Source organism: Heptranchias perlo, chromosome 4, assembly GCF_035084215.1.
Source record: "Heptranchias perlo isolate sHepPer1 chromosome 4, sHepPer1.hap1, whole genome shotgun sequence".
NCBI lineage: Eukaryota > Metazoa > Chordata > Chondrichthyes > Hexanchiformes > Hexanchidae > Heptranchias > Heptranchias perlo.
Window position 1 is genome coordinate 138,481,394 of NC_090328.1, and position 20,636 is coordinate 138,502,029.

At 44.1% G+C, this 20,636-nt stretch overlaps 1 protein-coding gene across 8 annotated transcripts in view; it reads right to left on the bottom strand.

Annotated features, from left to right (window-relative positions):
* The window catches only part of frem1a (Fras1 related extracellular matrix 1a), a 337,163-nt gene that overhangs the window by 96,963 nt on the left and 219,564 nt on the right, over positions 1-20,636 (bottom strand). For all 8 annotated transcript variants that reach the window (XM_067983690.1, XM_067983689.1, XM_067983688.1 and 5 more), the window contains exons 23-24: positions 15,266-15,461; positions 10,532-10,796 (exon numbers count right to left, since the gene is read on the bottom strand). In XM_067983690.1, coding sequence (XP_067839791.1) covers positions 10,532-10,796; positions 15,266-15,461 — 461 coding nt within the window. The remainder of the gene's footprint in view (positions 1-10,531; positions 10,797-15,265; positions 15,462-20,636) is intronic.

The following is a 20,636-nucleotide window of genomic DNA, read 5'->3' on the forward strand; positions in this document are numbered from 1 at the left end:
TGAGCCCAATGGCCTGTTTCTGTGTTGGAAGTTCTGCGTAGTTCAATGTTAATCTGGCTTTATCATACAAGGAAGAACAAGGTTTGATGTTTTGACACTTCGATTATGCAAACTTCTGGTCTGGAAAAATTTACATCTGATATCGAAGTGAAACTGTTGGATGCTAATGACAGCTGTAAAAAGCAGGAGTCATGTTTCAAATAGAATTTGCAGAGATCAGTGACAAAAGTTGAATGTTTTCCTGTCAAAAGATGTCAATTTAACTGGGAGTTCAAATCAAATGAGACTAAATAATCTTAAAAAGTTCCTCTACTGTAATTTTCTATCTTTACTGATATCCTGAGAAGATTGTTTGCTGTTTTCTTCACTAAAGTTCTCAAATGCAATCGTTAAGTTGCTGCTTTGTTTGAAATTTATAGTAATTTGGAAAATCAGAAATACAATTACAGTACTGAGTGATGTAAAGTTGTTGAAAACACATGTATTCTTCAATGCAAGGAGTCTAGTGAATAAGGCAGATAAGCTGAGGGAATAGGTAGACAAGTGGAAGTATGATATCATAGCTATCACTGAAACATGGCTTAAAGAAGGGCAGGAATGGCAGCTCAACATTCCTGGTTACAGGGTTTTCAGACGAGATAGAGAGGGGGTTAAAAAAAGGAGAGAAAGGTCGCAATACTGGTTAAAGAAACAATTACAGTTGTCAGGAGGGATGATATGTTAGAAGGATCATCAAATGTGGCCATATGGATTGAACTGAAGAACAAAAAAGGGGCAATCACACTGCTGGGAGTGTACTTTCGACCCCCAGTCAGCAGGAGATAGAAGAGCAAATATGTAGGAAAATGTCTGAGAAGTGCAAAAACAATAGGGCAGTAAAAGTGGGGAATTTCAACTGCCCTAATATTAACTGGGATAGAATCAGTGTAAAAGGTATAGAGGGCGCAGAATTCTTAAAATGCATTCAGGAAAACTTTTTTATCCAGTAGGTAGCAAACCCAACAAGAGGGGGGGGCAGTTCTAGATTCAGTTTTAGGGAATGAAGCTAGGGAAGGAGTATCAGTGGGAGAGCATTTTGGTGGTAGTGATCATAATTCAGTTAGATTTAGCATAGTTATGGAAAAGAACAGCAACTGACCAGGAGTAAATGTTCTCAATTGGGGGAAAGGCAAATTTTACTAAGCTGAGATGTGATTTAGCAAAAGTGGACTGGGAACAGCTCCTTGAAGGTAAATCAGTGTCAAAACAGTGGGAGGCATTCAAGAGGGAAATACTGAGGGTTCAGAGCAAATATGTTCCCACAGAGAAAAAATGTGGGACTCTCAAATCTAGAGCCCCCTGGATGTCAAGGAGCATATAGGGTAAGATTAGGCAAAAAAGGGAAGCTTACGTCAGATACCGAAAGCTCAATACTGCAGAAAGCCTAGAGGAGTATAGAAAGTGCAGGGGTGAAATTAAAAAGGATATTAGGAAAGCAAAGAGAGGGCATGAAAAAATATTGGCAACTAAAATCAAGGAAAATCCAAAGATGTTTTATAAATACATAAAGAGCAGGAGGATAACTGAGGAAAGAGTAGGGCTTATTAGAGACCAAAAGGGTAAACCTGTGTGTGGAGGCGGAAGATGTGGGTCTGGTTCTTAATGAATACTTTGCGTCTGTCTTCACAAAGAGAGAGACGATGCAGAGATTGTAGTTAAGGAGGAGGAGTGTGAAATATTGGATGGGATAAACATTGAGAGAGAGGAAGTATTAAGGGGTTTACCATCCTCGAAAGTAGATAAATCACCAGAGCCAGATGAAATGTATCCCAGGCTGTTAAGAGAAGCATGGGAGGAAATAGCGGAGGCTCTGACCATCATGTTGTGACGTTGTTTAAAAAGGGAGAAAGGGATACACCGAGCAATTATGGTCCAGTCTGTCTAACCTCAGTGGTGGGCAAATTATTGGAAAGAATTCTGAGGGACAGTATTAATTGTCATTTAGAAAGGTACAGAATAATCAAGGTCAGTCAGCGTGGATTTGTTAAGGGAAGGTCGTGTCTGACTAACTTGATTGAATTTTTTGAGGAGGTGACAAGGAGGGTCGATGAGGTTGGTGTAGCCGACATGGATTTTAGCAAGGCTTTTGACAAGGTCCCACATGGCAGACTGGTCAGAAAAGTAAAAGTCCGTGGGATCCAAGGGAAAGTGGCAAATTGGATCCAGAATTGGCTCAATGGTAGGAAGCAAAGGGTAATGGTTGACGGGTGTTTTTGTGACTGGAAGGCTGTTTCCAGTGGGGTTCCACAGGGCTCGGTACGAGGTCCCTTGTTTTTTGTGGTATATATCAATGATTTGGACTTAAATGTAAGGGGCATGATTAAGAAGTTGGCAGATGATACAAAAGTTGGCTGCGTGGTTGATAGTGAGGAGGAAAGCTGTAGACTGCAGGAAGATATTAATGGACAGGTCAGGTGGGCAGAAAAGTGGCAAATGGAATTCAGTCTGGAGAAGTGTGAGGTAATGCATTTGGGGAGGGCAAACAAGGCAAAGGAATACACAATAAATGGGAGGATACTAAGAAGTGTAGAGGAACAGAGGGACCTTGGAGTGCATGTCCACAGATCCCTGAAGGTAGCAGGACAGGTAGATAAGGTGGTTAAAAAGGCATATGGGATACTTTCCTTTATTAGCCAAGGCACAGAATACTAGAGCAGGGAGGTTATGCTAGAACTGTATAAAACACAGCTCCAGTACTGCGTACAGTTCTGGTCACCACATTAAAGGAAAGATGTGATTGCACTAGAGAGAGTGCAGAGGAGATTTACGAAGTTGTTGCCAGGACTGGAGAACTTTAGCTATGTGGAAAGATTGGATAGGCTGGGGTTGTTTTCTTTGCAACAGAGGAGGCTGAGGGGAGATTTAATTGAGGTGTATAAAATTATGAGGGGCCTAGATAGAGTGGATAGGGAGGACCTACTTCCCTTAGCAGAGGGGTCAGTGACCAGGGGGCATAGATTTAAAGTAATTAGTGGAAGGATTAGGGAGGAGTGGAGACATTTTTTCACCCAAAGGATGGTGGGGGTCTGGAACTCACTGCCTGAAAGGGTGGTAGAGGCAGAAACTCTCATTGCATTTCAAAAGTACTTGGATACGCACCTGAAATGCCGTAACCTACAGGGCTACGGACCAAGAGCTGGCAAGTGGGATTAGGCTGGCTAGCTGTTTTTCAGCCAGCACAGACACAATGGGCTGAATGGCCTCCTTCTGTGCTGTAAATTTCCATGATTCTATGATGAAATAAAACATCCAGAACTATTCCACTTTTTAAAAAATATATGCAAGGGTCCTTACCTGAAGCAACATTGCAGTAATTAGCTACAACTCACCTAGTTACCGAGGATTAGTATTTAATTCCTCCAGTTAAACACTGGGAAAACCAAAGCCATCGTCTTTAGCCCCCGTCCCAAACTGCATACCCTCGCCACCAATTTCATCCCCCTCCCTGGGCACTGTCTCAGGTTGAACCAGACTGTTCGCAACCATAGCGTTTTATTTAACTGAGCTTTCTACCCCAGATTCTCTCAATCACAAAGACTGCCTATTTCCACCTCCGTAATATTGTCCACCTCCAGCACCCTGCTGCTAAAACTCTCATCCACTTCTTTGTCACCTCCAGACTCGACTATTGCAATGCTCTTCTGGCCAGCCTTACAACCTTCACACTCTAATCTTAAACACATCTAAAACTCCGCTGCTCGTATCCTATTCTGTAACAAATCCTTGCTGACCTACATTGGTTCCCAGTATTGCAATAACTCCAATTTAAGATTCTCATCCTTGTGTTTAAATCCCTTCATGACCTGCCCCTCCTGATCTCTGTAACCACCTCTAGCCCTATAACCGCCCACCTCCAGAACTCTCCATTCCTCTGACTCTGGCCTTTTAGAGTCATAGAGTCATAGAGTTATACAGCACGGATAGAGGCCCTTCGGCCCATCGTGTCCGCGCCAGCCATCAGCCCTGTCTACTCTAATCCCATATTCCAGCATTTGGTCCGTAGCCTTGTATGCTATGGCATTTCAAGTGCTCATCCAAATGCTTCTTGAATGTTGTGAGAGTTCCTGCCTCCACAACCCTTTCAGGCAGTGAGTTCCAGACTCCAACCACCCTCTGGGTGAAAAAGTTCTTTCTCAAATCCCCTCTAAACCTCCCGCCTTTTACCTTGAATCTATGTCCCCTTGTTATAGAACCCTCAACGAAGGGAAAAAGCTCCTTAGTATCCATCCTATCTGTGCCCCTCATAATTTTGTACACACCATGGCCTTTGCCTCACCATTGGCAGCCGTGCCTTCAACCACCTAGGCCCTATGCTCTGAAATTCGCTCCCTAAAACCCCCTCATTCTGCTCGTTTAAAACCCACCTCTTTGACCCAGCTTTTGGTCACCACTCCTAATATCTCCTTCTCTGGTGTCCATTTTTGTCTGATTATACCACAGTCAAACCCTTTGAGACATTTTTCTATGTTAAAGGTGCTATATAAATGCAAGTTGCTGTTATAATTCTCAAACATAATTCATTCACTAGCCAAGGATAATATCTAGACCTTGCACAATACCATGTATTAACTAGAAACCAAATTATAGGATTGGTCAAAAAATATGGGGCTGATTTTCCTGACCTTGGACCCTGGGGAACACCAATAGGATTCTAAGAAAAATAAAATAAAAGACAGAACAGAAGGACTATTGTTCGCAGCAAATTACCCAGCTTTCAGGAGAACAGCGTCCACGACACCACACAACACTGCCACGGCAACCTCTGCAAGACATGCCAGATCATCGACACAGATACCACCATCACACGAGAGGACACCACCCACCAGGTACATGGTTCATACTCCTGTGACTCGGCCAACGTTGTCTACCTCATACGTTGCAGGAAAGGATGCCCTGGAGCATGGTACATTGGCGAGACCTTGCAGACACTGCGACAATGGATGAACGGACACCGCACAACAATCGCCAGACAGGAGGGTTCCCTCCCAGTCGGGGAACACTTCAGCAGTCAAGGACATTCAGCCACCGATCTTCGGGTAAGCGTACTCCAAGGCGGCCTTCGAGATGCACGACAATGCAAAATCGCCGAGCAGAAATTGATAGCCAAGTTCCGCACCCATGAGGACGGCCTCAACCGGGATCTTGGGTTCATGTCACGCTACACGTAACCCCACCAGCGAATAAAAGTTATCTGTTTTTAATACAACGGGTCATTTTCTGTCTTTCTCTTCCTTTCGGATGTTTCTCCCTCTCTCTCTCTGTTTTTTGTTCTGGCCGTTTGTATATTCGGTGGTCCTGTAGGTAACACCTCTCTGTCTGAACACTTTGATTGCCTTGACAACGGGCAGTTGGAAAGATTATCTGTAATCACCAGGTATTGTTCTCTGAATATAAATGCGAAACGTTCAAGGATTCCCACATTCACCTGACGAAGGAGGAAGCCTCCGATAGCTTGTGATTTTGAAATAAAATTGTTGGACGATAACCTGGTGTTGGAAGATTGTTCACATTTGTCAACCCCAGTCCATCACCGGCATCTCCACATCAAGAACAGAAGGAGGACAGAGTAAAATGAGTACGATTGCCTCCATCACAAGGTCAGAAGTGAGGTTATTTGCTGATGATTGCACATTGTACAGCTTCATTACAATTCCTCTGATAATGTAGCAGTCCAACATCAATGTTTGGGCTGATAAGTGGCAAGTAACATTCACAGCACATAAGTGCCAGGCAATGACCATCTCCAACAAGAGAGAGTCCAACCACCTCCCCTTGACATTCAGTAACATTACCATCGCCGAATCCCCCACCATCAACATCCTGGGGTCACCACTGACCAGAAATTCAACTGGACCAGCCGTGGTTACTAGAGCAGGTCAGAGGCTGGGTATTCTGCAGCGAGTGGCTCAACTCCTGGTTCCCCAAAGTGTCTCCATAACTTACAAGACACATCAGGAGTGTGATGGAACACTCTCTACTTTCCTGGATGGGTGCAGCTGCAACACTCAAGAAGCTCAACACCATCCAGGACAATGCAGTCCCCCCTTGATCAGCACCTCATCTACTAGCCTGAACATCCAACCCCTCCACCACCAGAGAACCATGGATGTAGTGTGATCTATCTACAGGATGCAATGCAGCAACTCGCCAAAGCTTCTTCGACAGCACCTCCCAAACCCGTGACTTCCACCACCTAGAGGGACAAGGGCAGCAGGCGCATGGGAACACCATCACCTCCAAGTTCCCCTCCAAGTCACACACAATCCTGACTTAGACATGTATAATCGTTCCTTCATAGTTGCTGGGTCAAAATCCTGGAACTCCCTACCCAACAGCATTGTGGGAGTATCTTCACCACACAGACTGCAGCGGTTCAAGAAGATAACTCAATTCGACTTTCTCAGGGCAACTGGGGATGGCCAATAAAAGCTGGCCTTGCCCACATACCCGAGAATGACAAAAGGCAAATGCGGGTGCGGTTTTGGGGGGGGGAGGGGGAGGCTTGAATTGTATGTATGTAAATGCATAAAGTATTGAGAGTAAAAATTGTGATCAAAGGTATAAATTGCTCTTAGGGGGTATGATATAAATCATTAACAAAGACAAGGCTTAGGCTAGACCAGAACTGAGAACTGAACATTCCTGGTTACAAATTGATGGAAATTAAAGTGGACTCAGGAGAGACAGAGTATAGGAGGAGGATAGTAATGTTAATCAAAGATTCCATTACAGCTCTGGAACATAGGGATGACATGGAAGATAGTGCAAAATCTGAATTTATTTGGCTAGAGTTAAGGAATAAGTAAGGAACTGTTACTGTGTTGGGAATCTTTTATAGACCATTGAACAGTGGAATGGGGATAGAGGAAGAAATGCAGACAAATTAGAGAAAATTGCAGGAACAACGGGGCTCTAATAATGTGTGGTTTTAATTATTCAAAGTTAGACTGGGATAAGTGGCAAAGGAGAAAAGATTCTACAATATGTTCAGAACTACTTTCTAGATCAGTACATTTTTTTGTCCAACAAGAGGTAGTGCCTGATCTAGTTCTAGGAAATTAAGTGGTGCAAGGGAGTAATGTAAGGGAAACATCAACCATAACATCATTAGGTTCAATATAAAAACTGAAAAGGAGAGGGAATAATCAAAGATAAAGGTGCTTGACTTAGAAAAGGCCGATTGGACTGGAGGGTTGTAAATAGTGGTGAGCCCCAAGGATTGATATATAAATGATATGGGTTTGGGTATATATATATATATATATAGGGCAAAATATTAAAATTTGTTGATGACAGAAAAATAGGGAGCATGGTCGACCACGAAGAAGACTGTCAGAGAGATCAGTAAGACATAGGTCAGTGATTGGGCAGATAGATGTCAGATGAAATTTAATGTGAGTTATTGTGAGATGATACAATTTTGGAGGCAGAATTAGGAGACAGCGTATACACTAAATGGTAAAACTTTAAAAGGAGTGGAGAAGCAGGGAGACTTTGCAGTTCAGATACACAAGTCTTCAAAAGTTGGAGGACAAGTTAACAAAGTTGTAAAAAAAAACAAATGAGATCCTAAGGTGTATAGATAGTACAAAGCATAGGTTAGGCCACAATTGTATCCAATTTTGGGCTCCTTAATTTAGGAAAGATGTGAAGGCCATGGAGAGGGTGCAGCAGAGATTCACTAAGATGATCACCAGATGAGATGTCCAGCACGTGAGTGCAAAAGACAAGGCTAAAGCATTTGCAACCGTCTTCACCCAGAAGTGCTGAGTGGATGATCCATCTCGGCCTCCTCCCGATATCCCCACCATCACAGAAGCCAGTCTTCAGCCAATTTGATTCACTCCACGTGATATCAAGAAACGGCTGAGTGCACTGCACACAGCAAAGGCTATGGGCCATGACAACATCCCGGCTGCAGTGCTGAAGACTTGTGTTACGCCTCCAGCCAAGCAGTTCCAGTACAGCTACAGCACTGGCATCTAACCAACAATGTGGAAAATTGCCCAGGTATGTCCTGTCCACAAAAGGCAGGACAAATCCAATCCGGCCAATTCCCGCCCTATCAGTCTACTCTCAATCATCAGCAAAATGATAGAAGGTGTCATCGACAGTGCTATCAAGTGGCACTTACTCACCAATAACCTGCTCACCGATGCTCAGTTTGGGTTCCGCCAGGACCACTCGGCTCCACACCTCATTACAGCCTTGGTCCAAACATGGACAAAAGAGCTGAATTCCAGAGGTGAGGTGAGAGTGACTGCCCTTGACATCAAGGCAGCATTTGACCGAGTGTGGCACCAAGGAGCCCTTGTAAAATTGAAGTCAATGGGAATCAGGGGGAAAACTCTCCAGTGGCTGGAGTCATACCTAGCACAAAGGAAGATGGTAGTGGTTGTTGGAGGCCAATCATCTCAGTCCCAGGACACTGCTGCAGGAGTTCCTCAGGGCAGTGCCCCAGGCCCAACCATCTTCAACTGTTTCATCAATGACCTTCCCTCCATTATAAGGTCAGAAATGAGGATGTTCGCTGATGATTGCACAGTGTTCAGTTCCATTCGCAACCCCTCAGATAATGAAGCAGTCCGAGCCCGCATGCAGCAAGACCTGGACAACATCCAGGCTTGGGCTCATAAGTGGCAAATAACATTCGTGCCAGACAAGTGCCAGGCAATAACCATCTCCAACAAGAGAGTGTGTAACCACCTCCCCTTGACATTCAACGGCATTACCATCGCCAAATCCCCCACCATCAACATCCTGGGGGTCACCATTGACCAGAAACTTAACTGGACCAGCCATATAAATACTGTGGCTAAAACAGCAGGTCAGAGGCTGGGTATTCTGCGGCGAGTGACTCACCTCCTGACGCCTTTCCACCATTTACAAGGTACAAGTCAGGAGTGTGATGGAATATTCTCCACTTGCCTGGATGAGTGCAGCTCCAACAACACTCAAGAAGCTCGACACTATCCAGAACACAGCAGCCCGCTTGATTGGCACCCCATCCACCACCCAAAACATTCACTCTCTTCACCACCGGCTCACCGTGGCTGCAGTGTGTACCATCCACAGGATGCACTGCAGCAACTCGCCAAGGCTTCTTCGACAGCACGTCCCAAACCCGCGACATCTACCACCTAGAAGGACAAGAGCAGCAGGCACATGGGAACAACACAATCTGCACGTTCCCCTCCAAGTCACACATCATCCCGACTTGGAAATATATCGCCGTTCCTTCATCGTCGCTGGGTCAAAATCCTGGAACTCCCTTCCTAACAGCACTGTGGGAGAACCGTCACCACACGGACTGCAGCGGTTCAAGAAGGCGGCTCACCACCACCTTCTTAAGGGCAATTAGGGATGGGCAATAAATGCTGGCCTTGCCAGCAATGCCCACGTCCCATGAACGATTAAAAAAAATCTCCCCTGCACCCTCCCATCTCAGGGTCAATGATACTGTAAATTTCCTTTAGATACACAAAGTAATTCCCTTGTTCACCTGCCTGTCAATTATATATTATTTTGTCGTTGAACAGCATCTCACAGTCCACATCATTTGGCTACTGCTTTTCAAGCACCATCACCTTTATCCAATTTTCTCACGTTCTCTCCTGGAGGTTGGGGTAGATTTTGCCTTTTTGCAGTAGTGTTTTGCATCTCTCCTGATTTTGACTTCTATTGAAAATTCCCGATCACCTATTTTACACTATCGCACAAAGTCAAAATGTACCCCTTTGACTTTTGCTGGGATATATTTTCACAGGTAATGCCCTCCAGTCTCAAGGGCTATTCTTCATGTGTGAGCCGTGACAGGCTGTTTGACTGTGAACAACTCAGCTGAGCCTAATCCTGCTCTCACTCAACACCCACACACAGGCACTTCCTAACAGTTATCACTAGATAGCAATCAGGAGGGGGAGCCATGGCTGATTTCCCCCCCCCCTGGTTGAGGGGCATGGAAGCAAATTATAGCATCCTAACTTGCCCCAGGTGAAATCAGCTAACCCAATGTAGAACCATGCACCAACTAACAGTGCTATGAAGCCTACCTAATAAAGCGCCACTTGGCCTTCAGCCTTATAGTCCTGTCACATAAGCCCTGCTCATACAAGCACTCGAAATCCACATGGAGGCTGCCGTTTTCTGTGTTCGCACTAGCCAGCCAATGTTCCACCAATTCATTTTACTGGAAGGAAAACTGCAGGCTTGCAGGAGGAAACCACAGTCAGAGTGTCCATTTGGGAATTATAAATATATCAACAAATCAGAACCAATTGCACATGTTTTTAGCTGGGTTAGGGTTAGGGTTAGGGTTACTACCAACTGTAATTAAAAGAACACTAATATCACCTTGCTCTTAAGTCAATAACCAATGAACAATGCATATAATAAGTGTGATTACAGGTCATGCCATGGTTTACTTTAATGAAATTCAGTGTTGTTTATTAATATCACTCTAAAACCTTTATGTAAATACACATATGCTTACCTAAATGAGTCTCTGGTAGCTGCTGCCTTGCTGTTGTGAGTATAAGAAACTGTCTGAGCTGCCACATCCATCTGGCTAAAACTGGTTATTATCACTCCGGGGTAGTTAACATATTCTACTTGTCCATAATTTGGTGGGACCGTTATGACATAAAGCAGTTCCTCAGGTTTGTTCGTGCCATCAGTAGCAAGAAGGATGGCTGTGGTCAAAGTGCCTCTGTCTCCTTTGACGATGGTGAGTGGTTTTAGAAAAACTGCGATTTCACCTAGACATATAACATAGTGAAAATAAACATTTTCTAAAGCCACAGAGTATATCAAATTTACAAACACTGAAAAACAGTCACTTGTGCAAAACCTAATTAGTATTGGGCTGAAGATGTAGTTAATGACTAAGAAAGAATGGAAAGAATGACGTCAATAAATAGGATATCACCTTATAGAATCATAGAATCATAGAAGTTTACAACATGGAAACAGGCCCTTCGGCCCAACATGTCCATGTCGCCCAGTTTATACCACTAAGCTAGTCCCAATTGCCTGCACTTGGCCCATATCCCTCTATACCCATCTTACCCATAAAATATGTTATAGGAATAAATTGTTTTCAACAGTATTTTTAATAATTGCATTAATTCAGTCGTATTAGGTTCCTCTGAGTGCTACTTTGGTGCATTTGTTAACCCATTCGCTGCCTCATTCATTACAAATAGCCCAGAAAGGAACCTCTACTCCTTAATTAATCCTTAAAAAAAAGTTCATCAAGTAGTAAAGTATAGTAAACACAGTATGCTACTTTGCATCAAAGATATTTATAATATGCAAATTAATCTGCCCAGTACTGTTTGTGGACAGAGGGGTGGGAGGGGACACCTTGGAGACATTGTTTTATTTTGAAACTGAATGTGTCACCCAGGACAAGAACAAAAGGGAGCAAGGCCTGTGGCCCAAGTGGGCAGGGACTGGGGCTAAGCCAGGGGAGGAGTGGAGCCCAGCTGGAAGACTAAGATAGAATCATAGAAAGTTTAGAGCACGGAAGGAGGCCATTCGGCCCATTGAATCCACACCGGCTTTCTGCAACAGCAATCCAGATAGTCCCACTCCCCCGCCCTTTGCCCATAGTCCTGCAAATTTTTTCTTTTCAAGTATTTATCTAGTTCCCTTTTGAAAGACATGATTGAATCTGATTCCACCACCCCCTCGGGCGGTGCATTCCAAATCCTAACTACTCGCTGTGTAAAAAGTTTTTCCTCATGTCACCTTTGGTTCTTTTGCCAATCACCTTAAGTCTATGTCCTCTGGTCCTCAACCCTTCCACCAATGGGAACAGTTTCTCTCTATCTACTCTGTCCAGACCCTTCATGATTTTGAGTACCTCTATCAAATCTCCTCGCAACCGTTTCTGTTCCAAGGAGAACAACCCCAGCTTCTCCAGTCTATCCACGTAACTAAAGTCCCCTCATCACTGGAATTATTCTAGTAAATCTCTTCTGTACCCTTTCTAAGGCCTTCACATATTTCCTAAAGTGCGGTGCCCAGAACTGGACACAATACTCCAGTTGTGGCCGAATCAGTGTTTTATAAAGGTTCATCATGACTTCCATACTTTTGTACTCTATGCCTGGATTTATAAAGCCCAGGATCCCGTATGCTTTTTTAACCACTTTCTCAACCTGCCCTGCTACCTTCAACGATTTGTGCACATAAAACCCCAGATCGCTCTGTTCCTGTACCACTTTTAATATAGAAACATGGAAAACAGGAGCAAGAGTAGGCCATTCGGCCCTTCTCCGCCATTCAAATGATCATGGCTGATCGTCTAACTCAGTACCCTGTTCCCGCTTTTTCCCCACATCACTTGATCCCTTTAGCATTAAGAAATATAGAAACATAGAAAATAGAGTTGTGCCCTCTAGTTTATATTTCCTCTCCTCGTCTTCCTACCGAAATATATCACTTCGCGCTTTTCTGCATTAAATTTCATCTGCCACGTATCTGCCCATGCCACTAGCCTGTCTATATCCTCTTGAAGTCTATCACTATCCTCCTCACTGTTCACTACATCTCCAAGTTTTGCGTCATCTGTAAATTTGGAAATTGTGCCCTGTACACCCAAGTCCAAGTCATTAACATACATCAAGGAAAGTAGTGGTCCCAGTACTGACCCCTGGGAAACACCACTGTACACCTCCCTCCAGTCCGAAAAACAACCATTCACCACTACTCTCTGTTTCCTATCCCGTAGCCAATTCTGTATCCATGTTGCTACTGCCCCCTTTATTCTATGGGCTGCAATCTTGATGATAAGCCTACCATGCAACACTTTATCAAACGCCTTTTCAAAGCCATATCAACTGCATTGCCCTCATCTACTCTCTGTTACCTCATCAAAAAAACTCTATCATGTTAGTTAAACAGGATTTGCCTTTAACAAACCTGTGCTGGCTTTCCCTAATCAATCCACACTTGTCCAAGTGACTGTTAATTCTGTCCTGGATTATAATTTCTAAAAGTTTCCCCACCACTGAGGTTAAACTGACTGGCTTATGGTTGCTGGGTTTATCCTTACACTCTTTTTTGAACAAGGGTGTAACATTTGCAATTCTCCAGCCCTCTGTAACCACCCCTGTATCTACTGATGTTTGGAAGATTATGGCCAGTACCTCTGCAATTTCCACCCTTACTTCCCTCAGCAACCGAGGATGCATCCCATCTGGACCGGGTGACTTATCTACTTTAGTACAACTAGCCTTTCAAGTACCTCTTCTTTATCTATTTTTAGCCCATCCAGTATCTCAACTATATCTTCCTTTACTGAGACTCTGGCAGCATCTTCTTCCTTGGTAAAGACAGATGTAAAGTATTCATTTAGTACCTCAGCCATCCCCTCTGCCTCCATGAGTAGATCTCCTTTATGATCCCTAATCGGCCCCACCCCTCCTCTTACTACCCGTTTACTGTTTACATGCCTGTAGAAGACTTTTGGATTTCCTTTTATGTTGCGCCAGTCTATTCTCATACTCTCTCTTTGCCCCTCTTATTTCCTTTTTCACTTCCCCTCTGAACTTTCTATATTCTGCCTGGTTCTCACTTGTGTTATCAACCTGACATCTGTCATATGCCCCTTTTCTCCGTTTCATCTTACTCACTATCTCTTTTGTCATCCAGGGAGCTCTGGCTTGAGTTGCCCTACCTTTCTCTCTCGTGGGAATGTGCCTAGACTGTACCTGAATCATCTCCTCCTTAAAGGCCGCCCACTGTTTAATTACAGTTTTGCCTGCCAATCTTTGATTCCAATTTACCCAGGCCAGATCTGTTCTCATCCCATTGAAATTAGCCCTCCTCCAAATGAGTATTTTTACTTTAGTGTGGTCTGTGTCCTTTTCCATAGGTAAGGCCTACAAGGGAGGATATGGAGGTGGAACTGGAGTACAGGTGCGCCTTGCAATGGAGCACAAATGGCCTGGGAATGGACTGCAGTTGGGCGCAGTGGCACTATGGAACAGGGCAGGGGCTCCTCAAATTGAATCCAAGGTTTGTGGAAGCCCAGGCATCTTCACATTACTGTACTGTATCTGGAGTGCAGGCTCATGGAGGTAATCTACCTCTGTTTTTATACCTAGCATCATATGATAATCCACTCACTTGGAGAATTTACAACATTTATTAGCAGGATTATCAAACGCTTTGATCACAACCTGAGCCTGAAGTTCAATATCTGCTGCTCTTGGCAGAATTTTATTTCTGTAGCAATCAGATTTATTGGGTGGTACGGGGGGGAAGAAAGATTTAGTTCAACAAGACTGGTGAATGACTAAAATACAAAATAACCAATCGGAAAGCAGAAAATCCAAGATAACCAATGGGGAAGAAGAAAACTGACCGCTAGTGACAATAGGTACTACAGTTACAACATTCACTGGAAACAAAGCGTTTCAATAAATAAATATATAGGTCGATCTTATAAGTCAGGCATCTGATCCTCCTAGATTTCCATGTATTTTCATTCCTTTTCAAAGTACATTACCAATCTAAATTATAAAGTAATTTAAAGTAAATCGGATATTATGTTTAAAATAAAGATTATTACAATTATAATATGAAATTCAGAAGGTTTAAATAATTTAAACTTATATTATCACAATCTTCCCAGGCTCCCCATGGTTATTGCTTGAATTGGCCCATTAGACTCCTATTATGTGTTCAACTCAGGAGAAAATTTCATGCCATGAAACAAGAGCAATTTGGCCATACGTTAAGACGCAGCACTATGAACACTGAATTTTAAAAAGGACCACGACTGGTCAGAACTTAAAGGCATGCGCCTAGCTGTGTGTTTATAAAATAGTAATTGAAATCTATCTATCAAGATCACTTATTACTCTCCCTTCTATAGTGCAAAAACATTAGGATACCACGTATTGATCAAACTTACACTGGCTATTGCCAGTAGGTCCAACCTCCATCTAAAATGCCTGTGTGATGATATGCCCTGTGATCATTATGCAATCAAAGGTAGGCAAGGGAAATGTGGCCAGCTAGCCATTCTGAATGCTTAAAATATATGGCAGTAATTGCTGTAAAGTCGATGTACTCACAGCATACCTGAATTCATTTATTTTACAGAATAACAAGGCATATAAATTAATTGCAGTATTACAGACACATTTTAAAATGATCTGCACTTTGCTCTTTGAGTGGCACCATATCTCTAGGGTTATTGTTATTACTGTACCCTTTTCCATGTTGTGAATGGAGATGTGGAAGCGGTGCACTGATGATCTATTATCACCGTCTGATAGGCGGAAATGAAAACTGTCTTGACCCTTTGACCCAATTACTCCAGTGTGCACGTATCTCAGTCGGTTCATATCGATGTCATCTTGACTGCAGTTCATGCCAGCGTGCAGGGGCAGCCAGTCCCGGCCTTCCTGATAGAAACAAAATAAGTCATGAGTGTGGTGGAGAAAAACCTTCGATAATGCAACAGAAAGACAGGGGACAGGATATCGAGGCAGAGAAATAAAACAAACACAATCAGAAGTTTACAAATTTTCCTTACTGAACACTAAAGCATACCGACATAATGATCATTGCTGTGAAACTGATGTCAACAATTTTATTAAAGGGGCATTGTCCCCCAGTACACTGTCTTGCAAATGTAGTGCTGCCCACACTTTACCAGGTGCCTAAACACAGCAATGCATCATTGATTGCGCTTTTCACTACAAATTTTTAAACTAAACTTGAAAAACAATGTGAGCAATGAGCAAAACAAAACATATTATAGATGCTCATGTTGATGTTGGCAGTTCAAACTGGCCCCAGCTGCCATCAGAGCACACTTCTCAGTACAGGCTGTCACTTAGTATCCAGCCATCATAGAACCAAGAAGATAGATGAGGGCTGTGCAGTAGACGTGGTCTACATGGACTTCAGCAAAGCCTTTGACAAGGTACCGCATGGTAGGTTGTTACATAAGGTTAAGTCTCATGGGATCCAAGGTGAGGTAGCCAATTGGATACAAAATTGGCTTGACGACAGAAGACAGAGGGTGGTTGTAGAGGGTTGTTTTTCAAACTGGATGCCTGTGTCCAGCGGTGTGCCTCAGGGATCGGTGCTGGGTCCGCTGTTATTTGTTATTTATATTAATGATTTGGATGAGAATTTAGGAGGCATGGTTAGTAAGTTTGCAGATGACACCAAGATTGGTGGCATTGTGGACAGTGAAGAAGGTTATCTAGGATTGCAACGGGATCTTGATAAATTGGGCCAGTGGGCCGATGAATGGCAGATGGAGTTTAATTTAGATAAATGTGAGGTGATGCATTTTGGTAGATCGAATCGGGCCAGGACCTACTCCGTTAATGGTAGGGCGTTGGGGAGAGTTATAGAACAAAGAGATCTAGGAGTACAGGTTCATAGCTCCTTGAAAGTGGAGTCACAGGTGGATAGGGTGGTGAAGAAGGCATTCAGCATGCTTGGTTTCATTGGTCAGAACATTGAATGCAGGAGTTGGGATGTCTTGTTGAAGTTGTCCAGGGCATTGGTGAGGCCACACTTGGAGTACTGTGTACAGTTCTGGTCACCCTATTATAGAAAGGATATTATTAAACTAGAAAGAGTGCAGAAAAGATTTACTAGGATGCTACCGGGACTTGATGGTTTGACTTATAGGGAGAGGTTAGACAGACTGGGACATTTTTTCCCTGGAGAGTAGGAGGTTAAGGGGTGATCTTATAGAAGTCTATAAAATAATGAGGGGCATAGATAAGGTAGATAGTCAAAATCTTTTCCCAAAGGTAGGGGAGTCTATAACGAGGGGGCATAGATTTAAGGTGAGAGGGGCAATTTTTTCACTCAAAGGATGGTGAGTGTCTGGAACGAGCTGCCAGCGGCAGTAGTAGAGGCGGGTACAATTTTGTCTTTTAAAAAGCATTTGGACAGTTACATGGGTAAGATGGGTAGAGAGGGATATGGGCCAAGTGCAGGCAATTGGGACTAGCTTAGTGGTATAAACTGGGCGACATGGACATGTTGGGCCGAAGGGCTTGTTTCCATGTTGTAACTTCTATGATTCTATATGATTCTATGATTCTATAGCACACTTCTCAGTACAGCCTGTCACTTAGTGTCCAGCTATCATAGCACAAATAGAATCATAGAATCTCACAACACAGAAGGAGGCCAGTCAGCCCATCATGCCTGTGCTGGCTCTTTGAAAGAGCTGTCCAATCTAGTCCCATACCCCAGCTTTTTTCCTATAACCCTGCAAATTAGTCCTCTTCAAGTGCATGTCCAATTGCCTTTTGAAAGTTCCTATTGATTCCACTACCTTTTCAGGAAGTGTGTTCCAGATCTTGACAACCCTCTGTGTGAAAAAATTTCTCCTCATTTCCCCTCTACTTCATTTGCGAATTATTTTAAATCTATGACCTCTGGTTTCCGATCAACTTGCCAGAGGAAATAGTTTCTCCCGACTTGCTCTATCAAAACCCCTCACAATTTTGACTATCTCTATTAGGTTTCCCCTTGATCTTCTCTGCTCTAAGGCGAACAATCCCAGCTTCTCCAATCTCTCCACATAACTGAAGTCTCTCATCCCTGGTGTCATCCTGGTAAACCTCCTGTGTACCCTCTCCAAGGCCTTGGCATCCTTCCTAAAGTGTGGTGCCCAGAATTGGATACAATACTCCAGCTGAGCCTAACCAGTGATTTGTGAAGGTTTACCATGACTTCCTTGTTTATGTACTCAATGCCCCTATTTACAAAACCAAGTATCCCATACGCTTTCTTAACCGCTTATCAACTTGCCCTGACACCTTCAAAGATTTGTGAATATGCACACCCAGGTCATAAAAACCTAAGAAATAGGAGCAACAGGAGGCCACATGGCCCCTCGAGCCTGCTCCACCATTCAATCTGATCATGGCTGATCTTCGACCTCAACTCCACTTTCCTGCCCGATCCCCACATCCCCTGATTCCCCTCGAGTCCAAAAATCTATCTATCTCAGCCTTGAATACACTCAACAACTGAGCATCCACAGCCCTCTGGGGTAGAGAATTCCAAAGATTCACAACCCTCTGGGTGAAGAAATTCCTCCTCATCTCAGTCTTAAATCCCTTATCCTGCGACCATGCTCCCTAGCCCTAGACTCACCAGCCGTGGGAAACAACCTCTCAGCATCTATTTTATCAATCCCCCTCATAATCTTATATGTTTCAATTAGATCACTTCTCATTCTTCGAAACTCCAGAATATAGGCCCATTCGACTCAACCTCGCCTCATAGGACAACCCTCTCATCCCAGGAATTAATCTAGTGAACCTTCGCTACACCACCTCTAGACTTGCATACTTTTGTACTCTAACCCCCTTGCAATAAAGGCCAACATTCCCTTTGCTTTCCTAATTGTGTGTTGTACCTGCATGCTAACTTTCTGTGTTTCTTGTACGAGGACACCCAAGTCTCTCTGAACACTCTTTGTGTCCTCCTCACAGCTTACTTTCCCACCTAGCTTTGTATCGTCAGCAAACTGGGATACATCACACTCAGTCCCTTCATTCTGAGTCATTAACGTAGATCGTAAATAGTTGAGGCCCAAGCACCGATCATTGTGGCACCACACCAGTTACAGCCTGCCAGCCTGAAGATGACTCGTTTATCCCAACTCTCTGTTTTCTGTTCGTTAATCAATCCTCTATCCATGCTGCTATGTTACCCCCAACCCCATGAGCCCTTATCTTGTGTAACAACCTTTTATGTGGCACCTTATCAAATGCCTTTTGAAAATCCAATTATACGACATCCACTGGTTCCCCTTTATCTACCCTGCTATTTACATCCTCAAAAAACTCTAACAGGTTTGTCAAACACGATTTCCCTTTCATAAAACCATGTTGACCACTTCCGTAATAGTGGATTCCAGCATTTTGACAATGACTGATGTCAGGCTAACTGGCCTATATTTCCCTGTTTTCTCTCTCACTCCTTTCTTCAATAGTTTGGTCACATTTGCTACCCTCCAATCTGCTGGGACCGTTCTGGAATCTAGGGAATTTTGGAAGATCATAACCAATGCATCCACTGTCTCTGAAGCCATCAGGTCCAGGGGATTTATCAGCTTTTAGTTCCATTAGTTTCTCAAGTGCTTTTTCTCTACTGATAACAATAAATTTATCAGTTTTTTTTTATTCGTTCATGGGATGTGGGCGTCGCTGGCGAGGCCGGCATTTATTGCCCATCCTTAATTGACCTTGAGAAGGTGGTGGTGAGCCGCCTTCTTAAACCGCTGCAGTCCGTGTGGTGAAGGTTCTCCCACAGTGCTGTTAGGAAGGGAATTCCAGGATTTTGACCCAGCGACAATGAAGGAACGGCGATATATTTCCAAGTCGGGATGGTGTGTGACTTGGAGGGGAACGTGCAGGTGGTGTTGTTCCCATGTGCCTGCTGCTCTTGTCCTTCTCGGTGGTAGAGGTTGCGGGTTTGGGAGGTGCTGTCAAAGAAGCCTTGGCGAGTTGCTGCAGTGCATCCTGTGGATGGTACACACTGCAGCCAGTGCGCCAGTGGTGAAGGGAGTGAATGTTTAGGGTGGTGGATGGGGTGTCAATCAAGCAGGCTGCTTTGTCCTGGATGGTGTCGAGCTTCTTGAGTGTTGTTGGAGCTGCACTCATCCAGGTAAGTGGAGAGTATTCCATCAAACTCCTGACTTGTGCCTTGTAGATGGTGGAAAGGCTTTGGGGAGTCAGGAGATGAGTCACTCGCCGCAGAATACCCAGCCTCTGACCTGCTCTTGTAGCCACAGTATTTATATGGCTGGTCCAGTTACGTTTCTGGTCAATGGTGACCCCCAGGATGTTGATGGTGGGGGATTCGGCGATGGTAATGCCATTGAATGTCAAGGGGAGGTGGTTAGACTCTCTCTTGTTGAAGATGATCATTGCCTGGCACTTGTCTGGTGCGAATGTAATTTGCCACTTACCTGCCCAAGCTTGGATGTTGTCCAGGTCTTGCTGCATGCGGGCTCAGACTGCTTCATTATCTGAGGGGTTGCGAATGGAACTGAACACTGTGCAATCATCAGCGAACATCCCCATTTGTGACCTTATGATGGAGGGAAGGTCATTGATGAAGCAGCTGAAGATGGTTGGGCCAAGGACACTGCCCTGAGGAACTCCTGCAGCAATGTCCTTGGCTGAGATGATTTGCCTCCAACAACCACTACCATCTTCCTTTGCGCTAGGTATGACTCCAGCCACTGGAGAGATTTCCCCCTGATTCCCGTTGACTTCAATTTTACTAGAGCTCCTTGGTGCCACACTCGGTCAAATGCTGCCTTCTTGTCAAGGGCAATCACTCTCACCTCACCTCTGGAATTCAGCTCTTTTGTCCATGTTTGGACCAAGGCTGTAATGAGGTCTGGAGCCGAGTGGTCCTGGCAGAACCCAAACTGAGCATCGGTGAGCAGGTTATTGGTGAGTAAGTGCTGCTTGATAGCACTGTTGACGACACCTTCCATCACTTTGCTGATGATCGAGAGTAGACTGATGGGGCGGTAATTGGCCAGATTGGATTTGTCCTGCTTTTTGTGGACAGGACATACC